The following is a 19,863-nucleotide window of genomic DNA, read 5'->3' as shown; positions in this document are numbered from 1 at the left end:
ATGGTAGAAAGTACAGGGATAGCGAGCGCAAAAAAGACGACTGCTCACGGGGCCGGGTTGTTATTACAGGAGAAAGAAGCGGAAATGACACCGTGACATATAACAAATAACATCACCTGTTTCTGATGTTAGTTGTTTTGACTGCTTTTACATTATATTGAAATATATGTAATGTTCATGTATGCTGCAATGCAAACGGAGTGATGCAAATAAAAAACATCGAGCCACAAATTACGGTGCGACCCTATAATTAGTCCGGGTTACCGGGGACTGTTATTGCCGATGAACAGGTGTCGCTATGTGACTGCAGACTAAATTGGGCTGCATTGAGTTCATTACTTTTCTTTTATGCCGCCGCCTACGCATCACTTTGAGAGTTAATATGAGATCTCTCTCTGTGAAAAAATAACTAAAAATCCCACTGACGTGTGTATAAATCTATATACGTATAATGTCCCGCTGGGCAGCAACTTAAAAAAAACAACTTTTTTTGAAGTGTTGTGAACGCAGCGCGCTGGGGTGAATGTCCGCGTTTGCCCAATAGAAAGGAGGAAGCCAGCCAGGCACAGAAAAGAAAGAAACACTCCAGGGCAACGCTGCTGTAACTTTTACTCATTGAGAAATGTTTCCCTGCTTGCATCAAGCCCGGCTGGTGTCCCCTGAGATACATATCCCACCCTGATTGGTGGGTTAATTCAGCTCCGCACACAACACTGTAAAGTGTCATACATTATCAAACTAACATTAAATTTTCATATTAAGGTGGGGGCCAAAAACTATCGTCCTGCGGGCCGCGAGTTTGACTCTACTCTGTGCAGCACTTTGGCTCAACCTGTTTTTAAATGTGCTGATAAATAAATGTAGATTTCTTTGAATAAAACAGTGGAGCCGAGCTTTGAGCTCAGTGTGTAACAGTGTGTGTATGAGAGCCATGTAATGTCCATGTGTGCATGCTGACTGTGCTGCTCTGACCCCCCTCCTCCTTTCAGGGTGGAGCCTGCTGGAGTCCGATGGTTGAGACCAGGTCTGAGGAAGTGTAAGTGTGTTTTTAATGGGATTCATGAAAACAAAGCAGCACACATTCAACCATCTTCATCATGTCAGGAGTCATCATCAAAGTGTCAATCAATGAACAGATGATGGATCAATAACTGCAGCTGGATTGTGTTTGTTCTCTCCATCAGATTCCTGTCAACTCACAATCGACACAAACACAGTGAACACAAAGCTCCAACTGACTGACAACAACAGGAAGGTGACACATGTGGAGGAGGTTCAGTCATATCCTGATCATCCAGACAGATTTGATGTTCGTCAGCTGCTGTGTAGAGATGGTCTGACTGGTCGCTGTTACTGGGAGGTCGAGTGGAGAGGAAGCGTTTATATATCAGTGAGTTACAGAAGCATCAGAAGGAAAGGAGGCAGTTATGACTGTGGGTTTGGAAACAATGATCAGTCCTGGAGTCTGAGCTGCTCTGATGATGGTCCTCAGTTTGTCTGGCACAATAACAGATTAACATCCATCTCCATCTCCTCCTCCTCCTCCTCCTCCTCTGTCTCTCACAGAGCAGCAGTGTATGTGGACTGTCCTGCTGGCACTCTGTCCTTCTACAGAGTCTCCTCTGACTCTCTGATCCACCTCCACACCTTCAACACCACATCCACTCAAACTCTTTATCCTGGGTTTACAGTCTGTTCTTATCCTCTTGGTTCCTCAGTGTCCCTGTGCTGAGTGGGGTGTAAAGAGTGTCTCCTGTTACAGAAACACTCTGACTGTTGAACAGATAGTTCAGTCTGTACATGTCTGTCTCTTTCACTCACAAACACGTTTTCAGATTCATGGATTCAATCAGTTGATGTTTGAAACTCTTCTAAATGATTCCTTGTAAACTTCTTCCTCTTCAGTCACAAACAAACAGGAAGTGATGGCACATGTGTTCCTGTCCACACAGCAGAATGAGTCTATTGCTGACAGTGATGTACAAACAGAGTGAGCATTTCTGAGGCCCAAAATAAACTGAGTAGTTCACTGAATGAACAATGGACTGTGAGCTCAGTTCCTTCATCATTAGTATGGATTATATATGTATACGTATTATATTAGTATCATATATATCAGGTGCTGCTGCTGCTGGTTTCAGTCATTGTGCAAATGTGCTGTTTGTAAGGTTGTAAAGCTGCAGTCAGCTGAGACTGAAGAAGTCACCTGATCAGTGAGCAAACGTTTCTGAAAACGTCCAGATGAACAGAATCAACCTTTTGGGATCAGCCAGCAATGCAGCATCATTGTTGTTCAGGTTCAGAGGTTTGCAGGAATGAACTGATGACCAGAAACAGCTGCAAAGTCCAATAAAATACCAGCTGGAGTTCAGCTGCATTTGAAGAAGTCAAAGAAAAGTAAGGATGGCAAAGGGCGATGTTTTCTTCCAAAGAACTGAAAACATGGTCGACGCCTCATTAGAAGAATAATCTGGACATTTGTGAGGAACTCTAACCAAGAAAGCAACACAAGAAAGCAACGTCAAACAGATCCAACAGACAGTTTCCATGACTGGAAGTGTTGAGTGTAAAAATGCTACATTGCATTATTGCATCCTCTCACCACAGGAGGTGCTGTTGGCACCACTGATTGCTGATCAGCTGTTCTCTGATGATCTGATTGATACTGTGAATAACGGGACTCACTGAACTCTGTGACACAGTGAAGATTACAGAGTTTAACTTCAACATCTGACTGACGTCACACAGACAGAAGGATGAACCAGTGAGGCACAGAACACAGTTACTGGAGATACTGGATCAGCTCCATGTGAACCTCTGATGGAGAAGCTGCTGAGCCAGAGAAACATCAGGACATGACAGGCAGCTGCACTTATCTAACAACATGTAGCAGAGCTGATCTATGTTAGAGGATCTATCACAGCAGCTGAAGCCAAAGTCCAACACTGGATAGCAGCTGAGCCTGTGCTGAGTGTAGTGTTACAGGAAAAGGGCAGAAACACTGACACTGGTAGCTCACAGTGATGCTGACTGGGGCACAGAGCTGAATGATGCAGCATCAGGACACTGTTTCAGTCTGACTGACAGAGAAACCTGTAGCTGTATCTACATGTGAGGCAGAGGCTACACAAGCAGCTTTCTATGTTTCACAGTGACTGAGATCTTCAGTGGGGGTGGACATGCTCCTGTACAGACCTCTGAGGAGAACCAAGGTGCAGTCAAAGAGTCCAGTCTGTCCTCACAGATGTGAACATGTGGTTTCATCAGGTCTGCTGTCAGCTAGCAGGCTCACATCAGAATCACTGTTCCTGAAAAACACAGTCTGTGTGACATCATCAGTCAGCTGATCGTCCCAGATCTGAATGGTTTCTGTCTCTACTGAGGAAGTCAGAGAATATCACTGAGGTGTGGATCAGGTCTGAGTGAGCTGTGGAGGGACAGCTTTAAACAGTCCACAGGTCTCACGTCCTGCTCAGTCTGGTAGCAGATACCTCGTATTGTTCCAGATGTGCTGACATCACCAGCAGCAGCAGCACAGCTGTGTGATACGATGAATCTCAGTTATTGATCCAACACACAGTAAATACAAAGATCAGGATTTCTGAGAGTAATCATTATGAGGCTGAACACATGATCACTGAATGTTAGTCTCCACAATAATAAGCTAACACAACCAAACACAGCTTTCAGCTCTTATTTTGAAACTGGCTTATTTAGAGAGCTGTGATGTGAGCGTGCCTGGCTCTGAGGCACTTGGGTCAGCCTCTGTTGTTTAGAAGTGTTACAGACTGTGAATGACACAGACCTGTCAGTTTTCATGTTTGTCTGTAACACAGCTCAGGGGCTCCATGCTGAACGCATCCATCCAGTGTTATTGATCCAGTACTAATACCAGCATTGGGATCAATACTACAATACACAATCACATGTGTCCACGTGATGCAGTTTGAAGAGCAATAAGATGTCTCTGTATGAGGAGGCGGGGTCACAGGAGGTTCACAGAAACTCTGCAGCAGCATCATCAGCTCACATGGAAACTTTGATGATTCACTTCTGTGGTGTTTTTACAGAAACACGTCACAAAATTAGCTCCACCTGTTTTGTGTGTGAGCTTTGAGTTTCTTGTCTTCATTCTGGATTCTTGTGTTGCTGTTTTTACACACAGCAGATATTTCCTGGTTGCTTCCTTGATGATGTGGGGATTAGGGAAACTATTTTACTGCTATTGTTAATAATCATCATCATTACCATTGCAGTACTAACATTAATAACATAATCTACAGCATTGATATTGCATTCAGATGTTTAAACATGTTGGTACCCAATTAGCCTTTATTACAGGTGCAGTTATAACCACGTTAAACTGTTGAGTTAAATCAATGATCTTAAATGCTTTTGAATGCTTGTTATAATCTTAAATGTGTATGTGCTGATTCTGAAAGGCCTAACTCTGAGTACACTCTGTGCCAAAGTAGACAGGAAGTGCAGGCTTTTGCAGAGCGTGCTTGTGAAAGCTACTTTGAGGAGCTGTTGGGAGGATGCTATTTGAATAACCAGGTTATTCATTGTTATCTTTGAGTCATTTATATATTTTTATTAATCTTTGAAGTAGGGGCACTCATTTGATTAAAACATTTATTCAACATATTACAGATATAGTTTCAGTTAGGTTATTATGCACATGAGAATTGGCCTCTCTTCACATAAGACAAAGTTCATGTGAGGTCGAGCCACACACACACACACACACACACACACACACACACACACACACACAGTAGATAGACTCATTTATAGGTGAGAGGTTAGTCATGTTTGCTTGCAACTGCAAAATTGTCTCTGCAAAAAGAGGAACAGTTTCTTGCAGGGTGTGGGTCTGGTGTTCCAGACGAGAAGTGAAAGTCAGAAGGCTGACAGGAAGCATCTGCTGTGGAGACGGAGACAATGTTATTTTAAACTGTGTTAAAAGTCTTTGTGGTTTTGAAACCTTTGTATGACCTGTATCTGATTGACGTTGAAGGGGCGTATTAAATTTAAGCCCTGATGGTATATAAAGCATCTGCTTATGCTCTGTAAGTCGGGGATCGGCGCTGTCTGCGTACGGCGGTGGTCCCTCCATGCGTGCATTAAATCATCGTTTGACTCCACCTGGCCGGATCAGTGTTGTTATTTTGAAAGTTGATTACCTCCTCTAACCCTCCTCAATATTGAACCCAACAATGACCACATGAAGCTTTCTGAAGCTTGGATTGAAAACGCTTCATTACTCAAAGCTTTCCAACACAGGCCTCTGTGCTGCCATCTGGTGGACAAACGTATGAAGTGCAGCGTGAAGCTACAAATTAAACTGCTTCAGCTACGTTTATATATAACATACACTATACATATAGTTATATAGGTTATAGTATTATGTAGGTTTTCGAGCTGGGGGTAGAATTGCTGATGGCCTGGTTGTTATTTATGTTCCCCATGGTTCACCAGCTCTCACACAACATCAGCACCAATGATCCACGTCCTTATAAACCTCTGAATCAGGTCCTGAAGCTGTGACGTCCTGAGTGAAGACCTCACTGATCACATGACTCTGGTCACCTGGACTCAGTGTTTCTGAAGCAGTGTGCTGGGTTTTTAAAAATACGTGGCTGCTGCCTGATGTTGGGCCCACAGAGGAAGACAACTCACTCGCTCTTCTTCACTTCCTCCTTAAACATGTGGAAGGAGAGCAAAGTGCTGCCAGACTCTTATTTCTGACAGGAACAGAAGAAACCACAGCAAACTGTTCCAGTTCTTCATCTTCATCACAATCTATTTATTTCTGATGGTGTCTTCAGTCTGAGGGTTTGAAGTTTCCATGTCTGTGTGATGTGTGGTGTGAAGGCTGCTGGTTAAACTGGGACTCACTGTTTAAAGCACTGAGTGCTCATAGAGAGATGCTCCATGAGTCCCAGTACAGACTACAAACATGGTGGAAACTTAGCTTTGATATCCACACACTCTGCACGTCTGTGAGTAACTGTGATGAAGATGTGCAGAGATCTGTGTACAAACAGGAGAAAGACTGTAAAGACTCTGTGCTTCTAACAGCCTCTGTTAACATATGTGAGGCTGTTTGTTGTTGTTGCCATGGAGCTTTTCACTGTTTGGGTCAGCAGGTCATGTGATCAGGTTTGTTCTGTGAAAGCTGGACGATGGTTCAGTGTCAGGGTTTGTTTGCATTCATCAATAAATATCTAAATAAATCAAAGACTCCATGTTTGTTCTTTCATCATGTGACCTCTGCTCATCCATCTCTGTGTGTATCAGGATACATTTAGTTCATAATACACAGAAAAATCAGAGTTATTACCTGTAATAAATGTGAAAGTAAAGATTCCTGCAGTGATAACCAGGCAGGACTGAAACACATCCAAGCTGTCACCACGGTAACAGCACCGTCCATCCACAGGTGAGGGGAGGAGCAAAAACAGGGACTTTCACCATTTTATACTAAAAATACTCAACTAATGTTTCTAATATGAAACAAATAAGCCCACATTAATGTGAGCATTTATTCAATAATAATAATAATGATTTCCTCATGATCTCATTTCCATAGCAGAGAAAACTGTGGTGTATATTGAGGTGGAGGGTGTGGTCTATGGCTCAGGTGTAGAGTGACAGTGTTGTTTATTAAAATAAGATCGCATTAACAGTTTGAACGTAGTTACAGTCAGCAGTGAATATAAATGCTAAAACTGAATATATTGCATAGTGTCCCCCCCCCCCATTAACAAATGGTTCAGCCCACAGCAGGACTGGCTTTCTTCTTGTTTTCAGTAGCAAGCGATGCTCATGATTGTGCCAGAGCACATTTTGAACAACACCATGGGAATTACGGATTTTACACAGGTGCACAGTAAAAAATGGAGTGTCAATATTTCAGTGTAAACCTATTTTAACCTAGAGAGAGTATTTACAACTCTGTGAGGAGTAAACCAGCTCTAACGTCAGAGTTAAAAGTCAGTGTTCTGTAGACACGGAGTGAAGACTTAACTCCACACAGTGTTGATTAGTAACTGCGGTCAAGTGAGCCCTCACTTACGAAGTCACAGTCAAGCTAGCCACACCGAAAATGTTGTTGCACTACTCTTACGCATATTACGGTATCGGTGCCGACTGGCTTAGAAACGCAGTCTTTTGTGTCCTGACACTATTTTGCTTCACAATCCACTCCCAGTTTTGGTTTATCTCCACTTTTCCCCCTGTGATCCACAGCCAAAATTACTGTATGATTCAGAGAAAATTAACAATAAAATTTACACAATTTACTCTACTGTACTTTTAATGTCCTCATCTTTGACCTCAGATTACAGGAAAACTGTAAGAGGTGACGCAGATATCTCTCTGGATTCTGAATACAGGCCATCTACACTCTTCACCCTGTCATCCACAGCCAAAATTACTGTACGGTTTTTGAGAAAATTGATAGTAAACTTAACACATTTTACTGTACTGTACTCTATATATTCTCATCTTTGACCTCAGATTACAGGAAAACTGTAAGAGGTGACGCAGATATCTCACTGGATTCTGAATATAGGCCATCTCCACTGGCCTAGAGACCTGTGATACTTCTTGCAGACCTTTCAGACTGATCTGGTAAGAGCATTTGTTAATCGGGCCTAAAACAGGCCTGTCATGTTCATGTGTGATGGATCCCTGGTACTCCTCCGATCCATTTCCATGACATTCTGCAGAACAAGTCTAGAGGATCTGCTGCAGAAGTACTATGTCTTACTGAGTGGCCAGCAATTCAACATTCCCATTCTTCATCGATGTTTGAGCCATGTCATGAAAAATGCCAAGGACCTTTGTAAAATAACATTTATATCAATAATTAAAAAAGAATACAAGATTTGTAATGTAAAGGTCCTACTAACAGTGATTTCATTCATTCATTTTCCCAGCATTCCAGAGAACTACAGGCTTGGAATGCATGTGTTTGGGCTCCTTGCATGCTGTGATAACTTAAAAGACATGGATGATGTTGTCCATAGTGCAGCAATAGTGTTTTGCAGTCCTTATAGTGGAAGGAACGTAACAAAACACTACAACAACTTGAAAATCCTTATGCAAAAACGGGGGACCCTGGATTTGGATGAAAAGACTGTGATTGCTGAAGATTACAAGGTTAGCTAAGATTTATTTTTTAAGTAACCATATTAATAACTTTTTTACTTGTGTCTGTTGCAAATGAATTAATGAATTCACATTATTTTAACTATATATATTTTAAACCACAATAACATTTTACATAATTAATTTTTCTTTGGTTTGATAACTTGCTGAATACAGATATATATCTGTTTTACAGATTTATCTCAGAGAAATCAAACTTCATAACATTTATAGAACCAGAATTATCCTGTATGTTAATCATCTGAAACATCATTATTATCGAAATACTTCATTAATCATTTTCTGAGTAATAAACCTATAATTTACAACCATAACAGCTCCTAAATAACTGGTCTGTCTGTGTGTCATACTTTAGACATATAAAACTGCTGTCACTGATGATGTTCTGAACTTATTGATCCAGATCTTTTAAATCTGTCTTAATGTAACCGGCGTGTTCCTACGTTGTGTCTGACAATGAAAGGTCAAAGAAACAAAGAGCTCCAAGTCATTAACTTGCTCGCTCCAGCTCCTACAACCAAATGCAAACAGGAGGGACGAGGGTTAGCTCCACCCACCACAACTTCCAAGCTAGCAAGATCTATTCATGCTAGCATAGACTGTGCCTGTAACACATTTGTGGCACACACGTACTACACATTCACAGCATCTAGCAAAGACACAATGATGACAATAATTGACCTAAAAACACAATCAGAAACATCAGGGTGGCTAAATATACATTATATGTGTGTTGTACAGTGTTGGGAAAGAAATGACACCGACCTCTCCCACAGGGGAATTGTAGTAAAGGGGAGGGGCCAAAGGGGTACCCCAAAATTTACAGGGTTGCACCAAAGAAGAAGAAGAAGAATGAGGAGGGGCTCCAACTGATAATAAACATAAGTGCAGACTTGGAGGTCCTGAAAGTCAGCTATAACAGGAACAGTTTGGTTCCATTAATAAACTACATACTAATGCTCACTATTGTGTAGTTATTATAAAGAAGAGTCCATGTGTCAGTATTCAGACACCTGGCTTGGGTTTCTGCAGCTAATTGGTCACCTGTGAGGAGACAAACCCACAGCATGCAGGTCATTTCTACATCTGTTGGTGTGTCCTCAGTTTCCCAGCATGCCTTGGCTGTGCTCATGGAAGTGAATGAGGGGGAAAGATCTGTCCTGCTGCCCTGTCAGTACTCGGATTTCATACCTGGTGATCTCAGAGGACAAAAGCAGCGTTACAGCGGCGCACATCGATGAGAGCTGATGCTCTCAACACTGCAGACCTCCGCCTGTCTCTGAGAAAACCAACAATAGCTGTCAGCAGCGACTACACCTGCTCCACCAGTGCTGGGAGAGAAGAGCTGAGACTGACAGCTCTTTGTACAGGTCAGTACTGTAGAGGTCAGAGGTCAGTTTGCTGACAAACCATTTAAAAACATTTTTGAGCTAAAATCCACGGAAGTCACAGAGGAAAGACGAGACACTGCAGAGAGGATCCAGAATATTTGATGTTTTCTGATGACAGTTAAAGTTTCCAGCTATCAAAAAGTGTAACAGCGCAGCCTTCATGTCCTTTCAGTTCTCCATCATTAATGATGACTGTCCGTTATAAATCATGTTGGCTAGTTTTCTAACTCAGTCCATGTCTCCAAAGCAAACTTGTGTCCCACACTTTCTGTGCTGAGTCTTCAGGGATTCTTTTCACTCGGTGCTGAACTAACTTTAATGAATTGGGGCTCCAAAGAAACCCCAGCCCTCCCTAAACAAGGCTAACAATGCAACAACTCTTTGGGCACTCTGTGGTGTAGCTATTAATCACAATCAGCTTTACTGACCACAGATATGCACACATGACAGCTTCATGACAGACACTTACTATATGCACAGCACATGCATGAGGACTGACTATAAATATCTACAGAGCCACTTCCTCTATCTGCTGCTGGTACATACCCGTCCTTCCATCATGGCTGCTCTCCTTGCTCCTCCTCTTTCTCTGCTTTCTGCTGTCTGAGGTTTTCACTAAGTACACGGTCAGTCGTGGCTGATGTCTGTGGTCTCGTCCTGAACAGTGGTTCTGCTGACACTCACTGGTCCTCTGACTCGTTCCTTCCTCGTGTCAGTGCTTTCAGTCTTCTCCTTTGGTGAGCTCATTATCCCAGCTGGGTATCTGATCAGGGCGGCGCAGGTGGTGATTGGCCACAGTCAGATCCACCTACAAGCATCTTTGAGGGAAACATCCTGGTGGCAAAAGACGTTGAGCTGAGTCAGAGTGTAGCTAGTGTAACACCCCTTTCAACACTTGGGATACAGATTTAAATGGTTACCTGTGTGTTGGGCCAATAGCTGAGGTTCGACGACTGGAGCAGAGTGGATGACTAATGAAACGCTCTGAGAACTTGGTTTGATCAGTTTGTATTCACAATTAAAGAATCTCACAAACATACAATGAAAACAATAACAGTACATGAAAGGAAAAATTGGGCCCAAGTCAGGAAAACAATAAACAAAACACACACACCCCCGGGGGATTTGACTCAGTCTCTCTCTCGTGTCAGCCGACACCCTTAAGTGTGAGTCCACCAATGAGGATTCTCTTTGCAGGATGTGCAAAGGAGGAATGAAGTGCAAATCTGTCCTACCACTTAAGTAGAGTTTGTACAGCTCACGGTTCGTCCAAAGAATTTAGTTCTCTTCTTAAAACAATCATCTCAAGGATCCTGGAGGCTCGCCATCTTTGGACTGGATCATCACTGAACTGTACTCCCAAGAAAACAACCTGACCTCTATAACACAGTCAGGATAACATTCAAAAATCTATATTTAGTCATTTATACATATATCCTTTCTTATGTTTCGTTCACTCCTCCGTGAATCGCAACCTTATCGTGGTGGAGGGGTTTGTGTGTCCCAGGGATCCCAGGGGCTATGTTGTCTGGGGGCATTTGCCCCCTGGTAGGGTCTCCCATGGCAAATTGGTCCTGGGTGAGGGACCAGACAAAGAGCGATTCAGAAGACCCCTATGAAAAAAACACCGAGGGAACAGTTTACCCTGCCCGGGATAGGGTTACCGGGGCCCCGCCCTGGAGCCAGGTCCGGGGAGGGTGCCCGAGGGCGAGCGTCTGGTGGCCGGGCCTTAGTCCATGGAGCCCGGCCGGGCACAGCCCGAAGAGGAGACATGGGCCCATCCTCCCGCAGGAGGCGCCATAGGGGTCGGGTGCATTGTGTGCCGGGTGGCGGCCAGGAGCGGAGGCCCTGGCGGACTGAACCCCGGCTGCCAAGACTGGCAATAGGGACATGGAATGTCACCTCTCTGGTGGGGAAGGAGCCTGAGTTAGTGCGTGAGGTTGAGAGGTACCGGCTAGATATAGTCGGGCTCACCTCTACGCACGGCTTGGGCTCTGGAACCAGTCTCCTGGAGAGGGGCTGGACTCTGTCTCAGTCTGGAGTTGCCCCTGGTGAGAGGCGGCGGGCTGGGTTGGGTATTCTAATATCCCCTCGGCTTGCTGCCGGTACGTTGGGGTTTTTCCCGGTGGACGAGAGGGTTTGTTCCCTGCGCCTTAGGGTCGGGGAACGGGTCCTGACTGTCATCTGCGCTTATGCGCCGAGTGGCAGTTCGGAGTACCCAGCCTTCTTAGAGTCCCTGGGGGGGGGTGCTGGAAGGTGCTCCACCTGGAGACTCTGTTGTCCTGCTGGGAGACTTCAATGCTCACGTGGGTAACGACAGCGAGACCTGGAGGGGCGTGATTGGGAGGAACGGCCTCCCTGATCTGAACCCGAGCGGTGCTTTGTTATTGGACTTCTGTGCTAATCACAGTTTGGCCATAACGAACACCTTGTTCGAACATAAGAGTGTCCATAAGTGCACGTGGCACCAGGACGCTCTAGGCCGTAGGTCGATGATCGATTTTGTAATCGTATCACCAGACCTGCGACCATATGTTCTGGACACTCGGGTAAAGAGAGGGGCTGAGCTGTCAACTGATCACCACCTGGTGGTGAGTTGGATCAGGTGGCGGGGGAGGACGCTGGACAGACCTGGTGCACCTAAACGCGTAGTGAGGGTGTGCTGGGAACGACTAGCAGAGGCCCCAGTCCGCGAGATCTTCAACGCACACCTCCGGCAGAGCTTCAACAGCATTCCGAGGGAGGCGGGGGACATTGAGTCCGAATGGACCATGTTCAGCGCCTCCATTGCCGAAGCTGCTGCATTGAGCTGCGGCCGCAAGGTGGTTGGTGCCTGCCGTGGTGGTAATCCCCGAACCAAATGGTGGACACCAGAGGTGAAGGGAGCCACCAGGCTGAAGAAGGAGTCCTATCGGGCTTGGTTAGCCTGTGGGACTCCGGAGGCAGCCGACAGGTATCGACAGGCCAAGCGGAATGCGGCTCGGGCAGTGGCTGAAGCAAAAACTCGGGTGTGGGAGGAGTTCGGAGAGGCCATGGAAAAAGACTTTCGGACTGCCTCGAAGAGGTTCTGGCAAACCGTCAGGCGTCTCAGGAGGGGAAAGCGGTGCTCTACCTGCACTGTGTATAGTGCTGGCGGAGCGCTGCTGACGTCGACTGAGAAAATTGTCAGGCGGTGGAAGGAATACTTCGAGGACCTCCTTAATCCCACTGACGCGTCTTCCAAGGAGGAAGCAGAGTCTGGGGATGAGGGGAATGACCCGCCAATTTCTGGGGGCGAGGTCACTGAGGCAGTTAAACAACTCCTTGGTGGCAGAGCCCCTGGTGTTGATGAGGTCCGCCCCGAGTTCCTGAAGGCTCTGGACGTTGTAGGGCTGTCCTGGCTGACACGCCTCTGCAATGTTGCGTGGAGATCAGGGGCAGTACCCGTGGATTGGCAGACCGGGGTGGTGGTCCCCATCTTTAAGAAGGGGGACCGGAGGGTGTGTTCCAACTACAGGGGGATCACACTCCTCAGCCTCCCCGGGAAAGTCTATGCCAGGGTGCTGGAAAGGAGAGTTCGTCCGCTAGTCGAACCTCTGATGCAGGAGGAACAATGCGGTTTTCGTCCTGGTCGCGGAACACTGGACCAGCTCTTCATCCTCTCGAGGATACTTGAGGGTGCATGGGAGTTTGCCCAACCAGTCTACATGTGTTTTGTGGACTTGGAGAAGGCATTCGACCGTGTCCCTCGGGGTGTCCTGTGGGAGGTGTTGCGGGAGTATGGGGTGTCTGGCCCATTGCTACGGGCCATTCGATCCCTATACAACCGTTGCAAGAGCTTGGTTCGCATTGCCGGCAATAAGTCAGACTCGTTCCCGGTGGGTGATGGGCTCCGCCAGGGCTGCCCTTTGTCACCGGTTCTGTTCATAATTTTTATGGACAGGATTTCTAGGCGCAGCCAAGTGGCGGAGGGCTTTCGCTTTGGTGGCCTCAGGATCTCATCTCTGATCTTTGCGGATGATGTGGTTCTGTTGGCTTCATCGGGTGAGGGCCTCCAGCTCGCACTGGAGCGGTTCGCAGCCGAGTGTGAAGCAGCGGGAATGAGGATCAGCACCTCCAAATCTGAGGCCATGGTTCTCAGCCGGAAAAGGGTGGAGTGCCCACTCCGGGTCGGGGATGAGGTCCTGCCCCAAGTGGAGGAGTTCAAGTATCTCGGGGTCTTGTTCGCGAGTGATGGGAGAAGGGAGCCGGAGACCGACAGACGGATTGGGGCTGCAGCTGCACTAATGCAGACGCTGCACCGGTCCGTCGTGGTGAAGAGGGAGCTGAGTGTAAAAGCGAAGCTCTCAATTTACCGGTCGATCTACGTCCCTACCCTCACCTATGGCCACGAGCTGTGGGTAGTGACCGAAAGGACGAGATCGCGGATACAAGCGGCGGAAATGAGCTTCCTCCGAAGGGTGGCTGGCATCTCCCTTAGAGATAGGGTGAGAAGTTCGGCCATCCGGGAGGGGCTCAGAGTAGAGCCGCTGCTGCTCCACATCTGTCAGGGTTCCTGGGTCGGTGACCCAGTGCTTTCCGTTTTGTTCACGTTCAGTTTATTTCGTCACTTCCTGTTTGTTCCTGTGTTAGCTCATCTCGTGCCGTTAGCCAGATTATGTTCAGCTGTGTACTCACCGGTCTCTCATTATCATCCTCATCAGTCTGTGTATTTAAGTCTTCTGTTTCTATTCGTTCTTTGTCGTGTCATTGATGATGTTCGTGTGATGTTGTCCTCCCCGTGTTCTCTCAGTCAGTCAGCCATTCAGTGTTCCAGCCAGTCAGTGTCCGTTCACCCTCTGTTCCTCCACTCCTTATAATAAACATCCACCAGTCTTCACCTACCTGTGAGTCCTGCGTTTGGGTTCCTTCTTCCTCGCCTCCACACAACGCCTGACAACATCGAAAGGAGCCAGTTGAGGTGGTTTGGGCATCTGGTAAGGATGCCCCCTGGGCGCCTCCTGGGTGAGGTGTTCCAGGCATGTCCCACCGGGAGGAGGCCCCGGGGCAGACCCAGGACACGCTGGAGAGATTATATCTCTCGGCTGGCCTGGGAACGCCTTGGTGTTCCCCCGGATGAGCTGGAGGAGGTGGCTGGGGAGAGGGAGGTCTGGGCCTCTTTGCTTAGGCTGCTGCCCCCGCGACCCGGCCCCGGATAAAGCGGATGAAGATGGATGGATGGATGTTTCGTTCATACATACTGACAAATTAGCATTTTACCTTTCCAGTATACAGAAAGAATGATAGAATATTCCAAAACATAGACAATGATAACTTCTTACCAAAGTCACCAATAATTGAACTATATATAAATAAATAAATGAATTAGCATTGTATAGAGATTGACAGACCACGTGACTTTCGCACATTGCATGCCGGGAACTCGTGGCAAAACAATCCGAGCGCCGCATCAAATGCAAGCATTTGCAGCACCGCAAAACGATCAATACCAACAATACCTTCTCGGATTTTCTTTGTTCCACAAAATAGGAATGTACAAAACGAAGGAGAACAATGCCGGACCGTACAAAGACAGACTCGACGAAAAGGCAAAGAAAAGGTACGAGGAAAAAATCAAAGGAGTGAAAGGGTTAGACCCTTACGAGCACAAAAGACGTCAGTGTGCTGCCCAACTTTCACCACGCTCAGATTTACAATTATATGGTTCTTGGAGTGAGTGCATACACTCATGAAGTTTAGTAACTTCAGGTCACTGCAACAAGTCCAGGTACAGTTTACCGACGGATGGGTACAGGACCTTGAAATGCACCGTGTAGAACGAAAGACCATCGTATGTATCATAAGTTTACCAGTCTCACAAATCGTCTTCATAAATACACATTCGTTAACCATTTATTAATACGACCTTTGAGCTCAACGGTAATTAATTAGTAGTGGAAATAATTTCTGGTTCGCATTACAGAAATATAGCAGTGACAATAATAGTGTATGCTGTAATCGTACTGGGCAATTAGTGATACAAAAATCTGTCATATATCCTGTGAATAAAAGTATATGTTTTTGTCAATGTACCATGGTAATAACAGAAGAAAAACGCAATATTGTGTCAGGACAATTAACTATTTATGCCAAGTTGAATATTTACTGTACATTCTGTCCTCACAAACACGTTTTTCTGCACTGACTGTTTCAGGTAAATCACTCCATGCGCCTCAGCCAGTAGCCTCTTCAGCCCTGGGTTATTCTGCAATCCAATGGGGATGTTGAAAGTGCACACTGCACATGCATGGGAGAGAAGTGTGTGCATGTGGTTTCATAATCAACCCCTCATTCCCAAAATTGGGTGCCACCCCTGATGCGCTCGTAAAATGTGAATGTTGTGGTAAAGGATGTGTGGAAATCAAGTGCCCATATAAACACCGCAACAACAACCTCCTGCAGGCCTGTGAAGATGACAGGTTTTGTCTGAGGTTAACAGATGGAAGGGTGAAGTTGAAACAGACACACATCTGCTACAAGCACGTCCAAACCCAGATCTTTGTTACAAAGTCACACTTTTGTGACTTTGTTGTGTGGACAACAAAAGCTTGTGTTGTTGTGATGCCAGATGTAGAGTTGTGGACTAAAATGCTGCCTGTCGCTCAGGATTTCTTCTACAAAGTTGTGATGCCTGAGCTCTTGGCCAATCATTACACTGATCCAGAACCCAGTGTTTCACAACGGCCACCTTCCATGGATGTTACCGTGACAAAAAAAAGAACGAAAGAAAAAAGCTCGCATAGAAAACTAACCAGACAGTATTTCAGTTACACCCGTTCAGAGACAACTCTTATATTGAAGGACTTTATTGTGATTTCATGTTTAGTGTCACATTAGGGTGGACCCATCTTCCTGTACTCTGCACTCTATGGTTTGTGTTACCTGTTGTTCTGTCACTCACAGTGAATTATAAGAACGTGTTTACATTGCTATAAATGTCTGTCACAACAGTCATACTTTGTTGTAAATATTTGCCGATTTACACCACTGCACTTTACAGCTGTGCTGTAAATTATCTCTTTATGTCCAGAATGGGCCAACGCAATCTCTTTCTTTTCAGTTTGTACTAATATACAGTGTCAGAACCAATACAAATAAAGTAAGTGTTGCACAAGTCTTTTATCAGGACTGTCTTTATTTATAACTGACAACAGTGTTACATGTTACTATTGAAGCTTACAGGACAAATAGTATACCATTGTGCATTATTAGCTGATTTGTATAAAAACACAGAAGCACAACAAAACAATAACAACCACAACAAAAAATTGATACAACAAATTGGAAAACAGTTATTCATCACTTGCTTGCTTCACAACAACACTTGGGCACATATTTGTGAGCGCACATGACACAGCGACTATCTTATCCAGCAAAGTCATGTTCTCACCTTCACATGGCACCACAAAACCTAAACGGATGGTGTCATTTAGGATGGTGTACTTGGACCGCAGACAGCCTATAACGCGTTCTACATGGATCCTGACATGTGCCAGGTTTCGTGTGTCCTCCACATCTTTTGCTTGTAGCTGACTACGACCCCGTGTAAATGCTGGAATTTTTAAAGTGGCACCCATTAAGGCAACACTTTCCTTGATATCAAAACCCCGGTCAGCGAGCACTATGTCCCCAGGTGACAGCGTCTGTAGAAAGCCAGATGTTTCAGCTATTCGTTTATCACTGGTACGCCCTCCCCATCCTTTAGAAATGAAAGAGATGGTCCCTTGTGGTGTGATGCCAATGAGATATTTCATTGTGTGTCTACTTTTGTATGTGGAATACGTCTCCGCCATGGCGCGTAAATTTTGTGCTCTCTCTATGAACAGTTCAAAACAGTCAATAATAACTGTCACCCGGTCACCAAACATCTCAACATACTGGTGTGGCATACTGGCCTGTATGCAATGTCTTCCCGGCCAGTGCACCAGTGGACTGAGGTGAGCGTATAGCACATTTACAGTAATGTTAAATACAGTGGATGTGGTTGTCCAGCTAATATCAAAGAGGTGTGCAATATGTGCAATTGGAAGGTTGAGTCTTAAACGCATGAGAGTCAACAAGAGCATCTGAAACTGGGAAATTTTCCTGTCAGTGTCTGGCAAGCTCGGGCTTTGTTGTAGCACCCCCATTAGTAAAGCAAAAGAAGGCAGCCCTGTGTAGAGTTTAACTTTAGAGTTGTTATCTTTCAAGAATTCCGTGTCTAATTTCTTTTAGGACAGTTCTTTTTTTAATATTAGGTTTTCTTCCTGCAGGTGTGCTATTTCTTGTAACCTTAGAGAACACACTTTACACTCCTGCAGATCTTCATCCTCGTGCTGTGGAGTTATCTGCTGTGGTTGGATCTCAGCTGTAGTTTCCGTAGTGACAGGTGCTACAGGTGACAGGTGTGCTGAAAAACACACATGCATACAGACACAGACAAGATCATTTTATGTGCAAAAACAAGACACAGTACTTAATGTGGAAAAAGTGGAATTTATTTATGTACACAGACAATTTTACCTGCATGGATTTCGCCTGGATGAGCCGTCTCTGCCCCAGAGGAACGCGGGACTTTTCGTGGCTGTTTTGATTTCAATCTCTGTCTTAACCGATCAAATCTCTCTGTGGCCCAGTTTGAGAGAGGGTGCCCAGTCTGGATCGCATTCCAGCATTTCGTAGGCTGGTTTGCCTACAAAACACAGCTAACATTACACACAGCCACAATAAACAAAGGAGCATAGCGCGATGATTTCTGTTCAGCGCCATATAAGACGTATTAACCACTACAAAACACTTACCTTTGTGGAAATGCTTGGAGCACACTAACATGTCAGGTGGAGTGTTTTCGAACGTTATATTAGGTCTTCGGATAGTGGCAATCCAGGCCATCCGTCGCCTCTTCTTGACTTCGGAGACATGGCTTGGACAATTTCTGCTCCACGCCGGAATCCGATAAAAACCAATCGCTTTACCCGTCGGCTTCACGCGGCTGTTGCTCGCCCGGCTTGTGCAGTTAATAATACAACAGCTTCTTGTCATTTTTGGTTTCTTTCTATCGCTGTGTAACTGATTTCAATTGAAAGCCTGTGTGCGCTAGTAGCTCTTGCCACGAGTTCCCACAATCCTTTGCGGTTTTCGCCCTGAATGACGTCACATTTTCAATCTCTATAAAATGGAGCTTCAAAACGGCGATGGTGAAGCGTTGTAGCACAACTACAAAGAAACATAACCCCATTTTCTTTAAACTGTATTCATCTCACAATGAACACAACTAAGGATTGATATAGGAACATATCAACATCTACAGCATACATATAACTTACAATCTTTACATGCATCGTCATAAGAAGCTAACAAACTCTAACATACAGTTTAATCCTTACAATCACACATGTACAGCCACATGGCTAATAGCAATAGCCGCGATAGCCGCTAGCATGTCATCGTTAGTGGCTTAAACTCACAATATTCTTGTTCACAACAAATTAACTCACCCAGAAGAATCCGAGCAGTAACAAACTCCTTTCTGGTTCACAACAATTTCCAGATAGTTTATTTCCACCGTACAATCCGAGTGAATAACAACAACCACGCTTTCCACTTGGAAAAAACTAACTTTTCTTCCTCTCCCTCTTTCCTGATATCGTAGCTGCTACACGGCAGGAGGCGGTACTTCCCCCTGTATACTTCAAGGACCATCAGGACATTATAGACATCTTCTATTTTATTAATTCTCAACAAAATAATTTAACTTAATAAAACTTAACAGTGAACTCAAAATACTAACATCACTCATAACACACTAAAACCCTTAGTAACTCTCCAGGGTTACACCAGCATACAGCTAAAGCTAAGTAATTTCAAAGAGTTCTCAGTCACGTCTGAGCAACAACAGGAAGTGCTGTGGACTTTTGGAGGAAACAGAAAGTTCATGTTGATGTCACAGCTCATTGCTCGCCCAGATCTTTGCACATCTGTAGAACTTTGCTGCAGAATGCAAAGCACACGTGGCTACAGGAAGAGTTTTAGCTCCAACTTTGTTGGAGCTGAACATGAGAAATCCTCAACACCAAGACTGATCACAAACACACAAAGCCCCGGGTCCACAAACTGTACGTGTCTCATTACAACACAACGTGACCAAACAACTATGTTAATAAGGAGAAAGCTGCTCTGAAGTCATTAGTGACATCACCTTCTCTGTCTCCACCCGCCTGCAGGCCTTCACCTCCTCATTCATCCACAGTCGGCCTCCCTCTGCTCCATCAGCTGACGTCCTCTGTACAACTACCTG

The 19,863-nt window shown here is 45.2% G+C and overlaps 1 protein-coding gene and 1 pseudogene across 22 annotated transcripts in view; one reads left to right on the top strand and one right to left on the bottom strand.

Annotated features, from left to right (window-relative positions):
* The window catches only part of LOC118453432 (protein NLRC3-like), an 815,502-nt gene that overhangs the window by 432,181 nt on the left and 363,458 nt on the right, over positions 1-19,863 (top strand). For 3 of the 22 annotated variants that reach the window (XM_087837966.1, XM_087837976.1, XM_087837958.1), the window contains one exon: positions 990-1,036. The exons of 17 other annotated variants lie outside the window; for them this stretch is intronic. In XM_087837966.1, coding sequence (XP_087694092.1) covers positions 990-1,036 — 47 coding nt within the window. Of the gene's footprint in view, positions 1-989; positions 1,037-1,184; positions 1,916-19,863 lie in introns of those variants that run through there. 2 more of the 22 variants (XM_087837944.1, XM_087837943.1) reach the window with 2 other exon arrangements.
* LOC148105990 (uncharacterized) lies at positions 16,880-19,268 on the bottom strand (annotated as a pseudogene).

Source organism: Neolamprologus brichardi, chromosome 3, assembly GCF_056152115.1.
Source record: "Neolamprologus brichardi isolate AB-2024 chromosome 3, ASM5615211v1, whole genome shotgun sequence".
Lineage (NCBI taxonomy): Eukaryota > Metazoa > Chordata > Actinopteri > Cichliformes > Cichlidae > Neolamprologus > Neolamprologus brichardi.
This window is presented reverse-complemented; position numbering and strand designations above follow the sequence as displayed.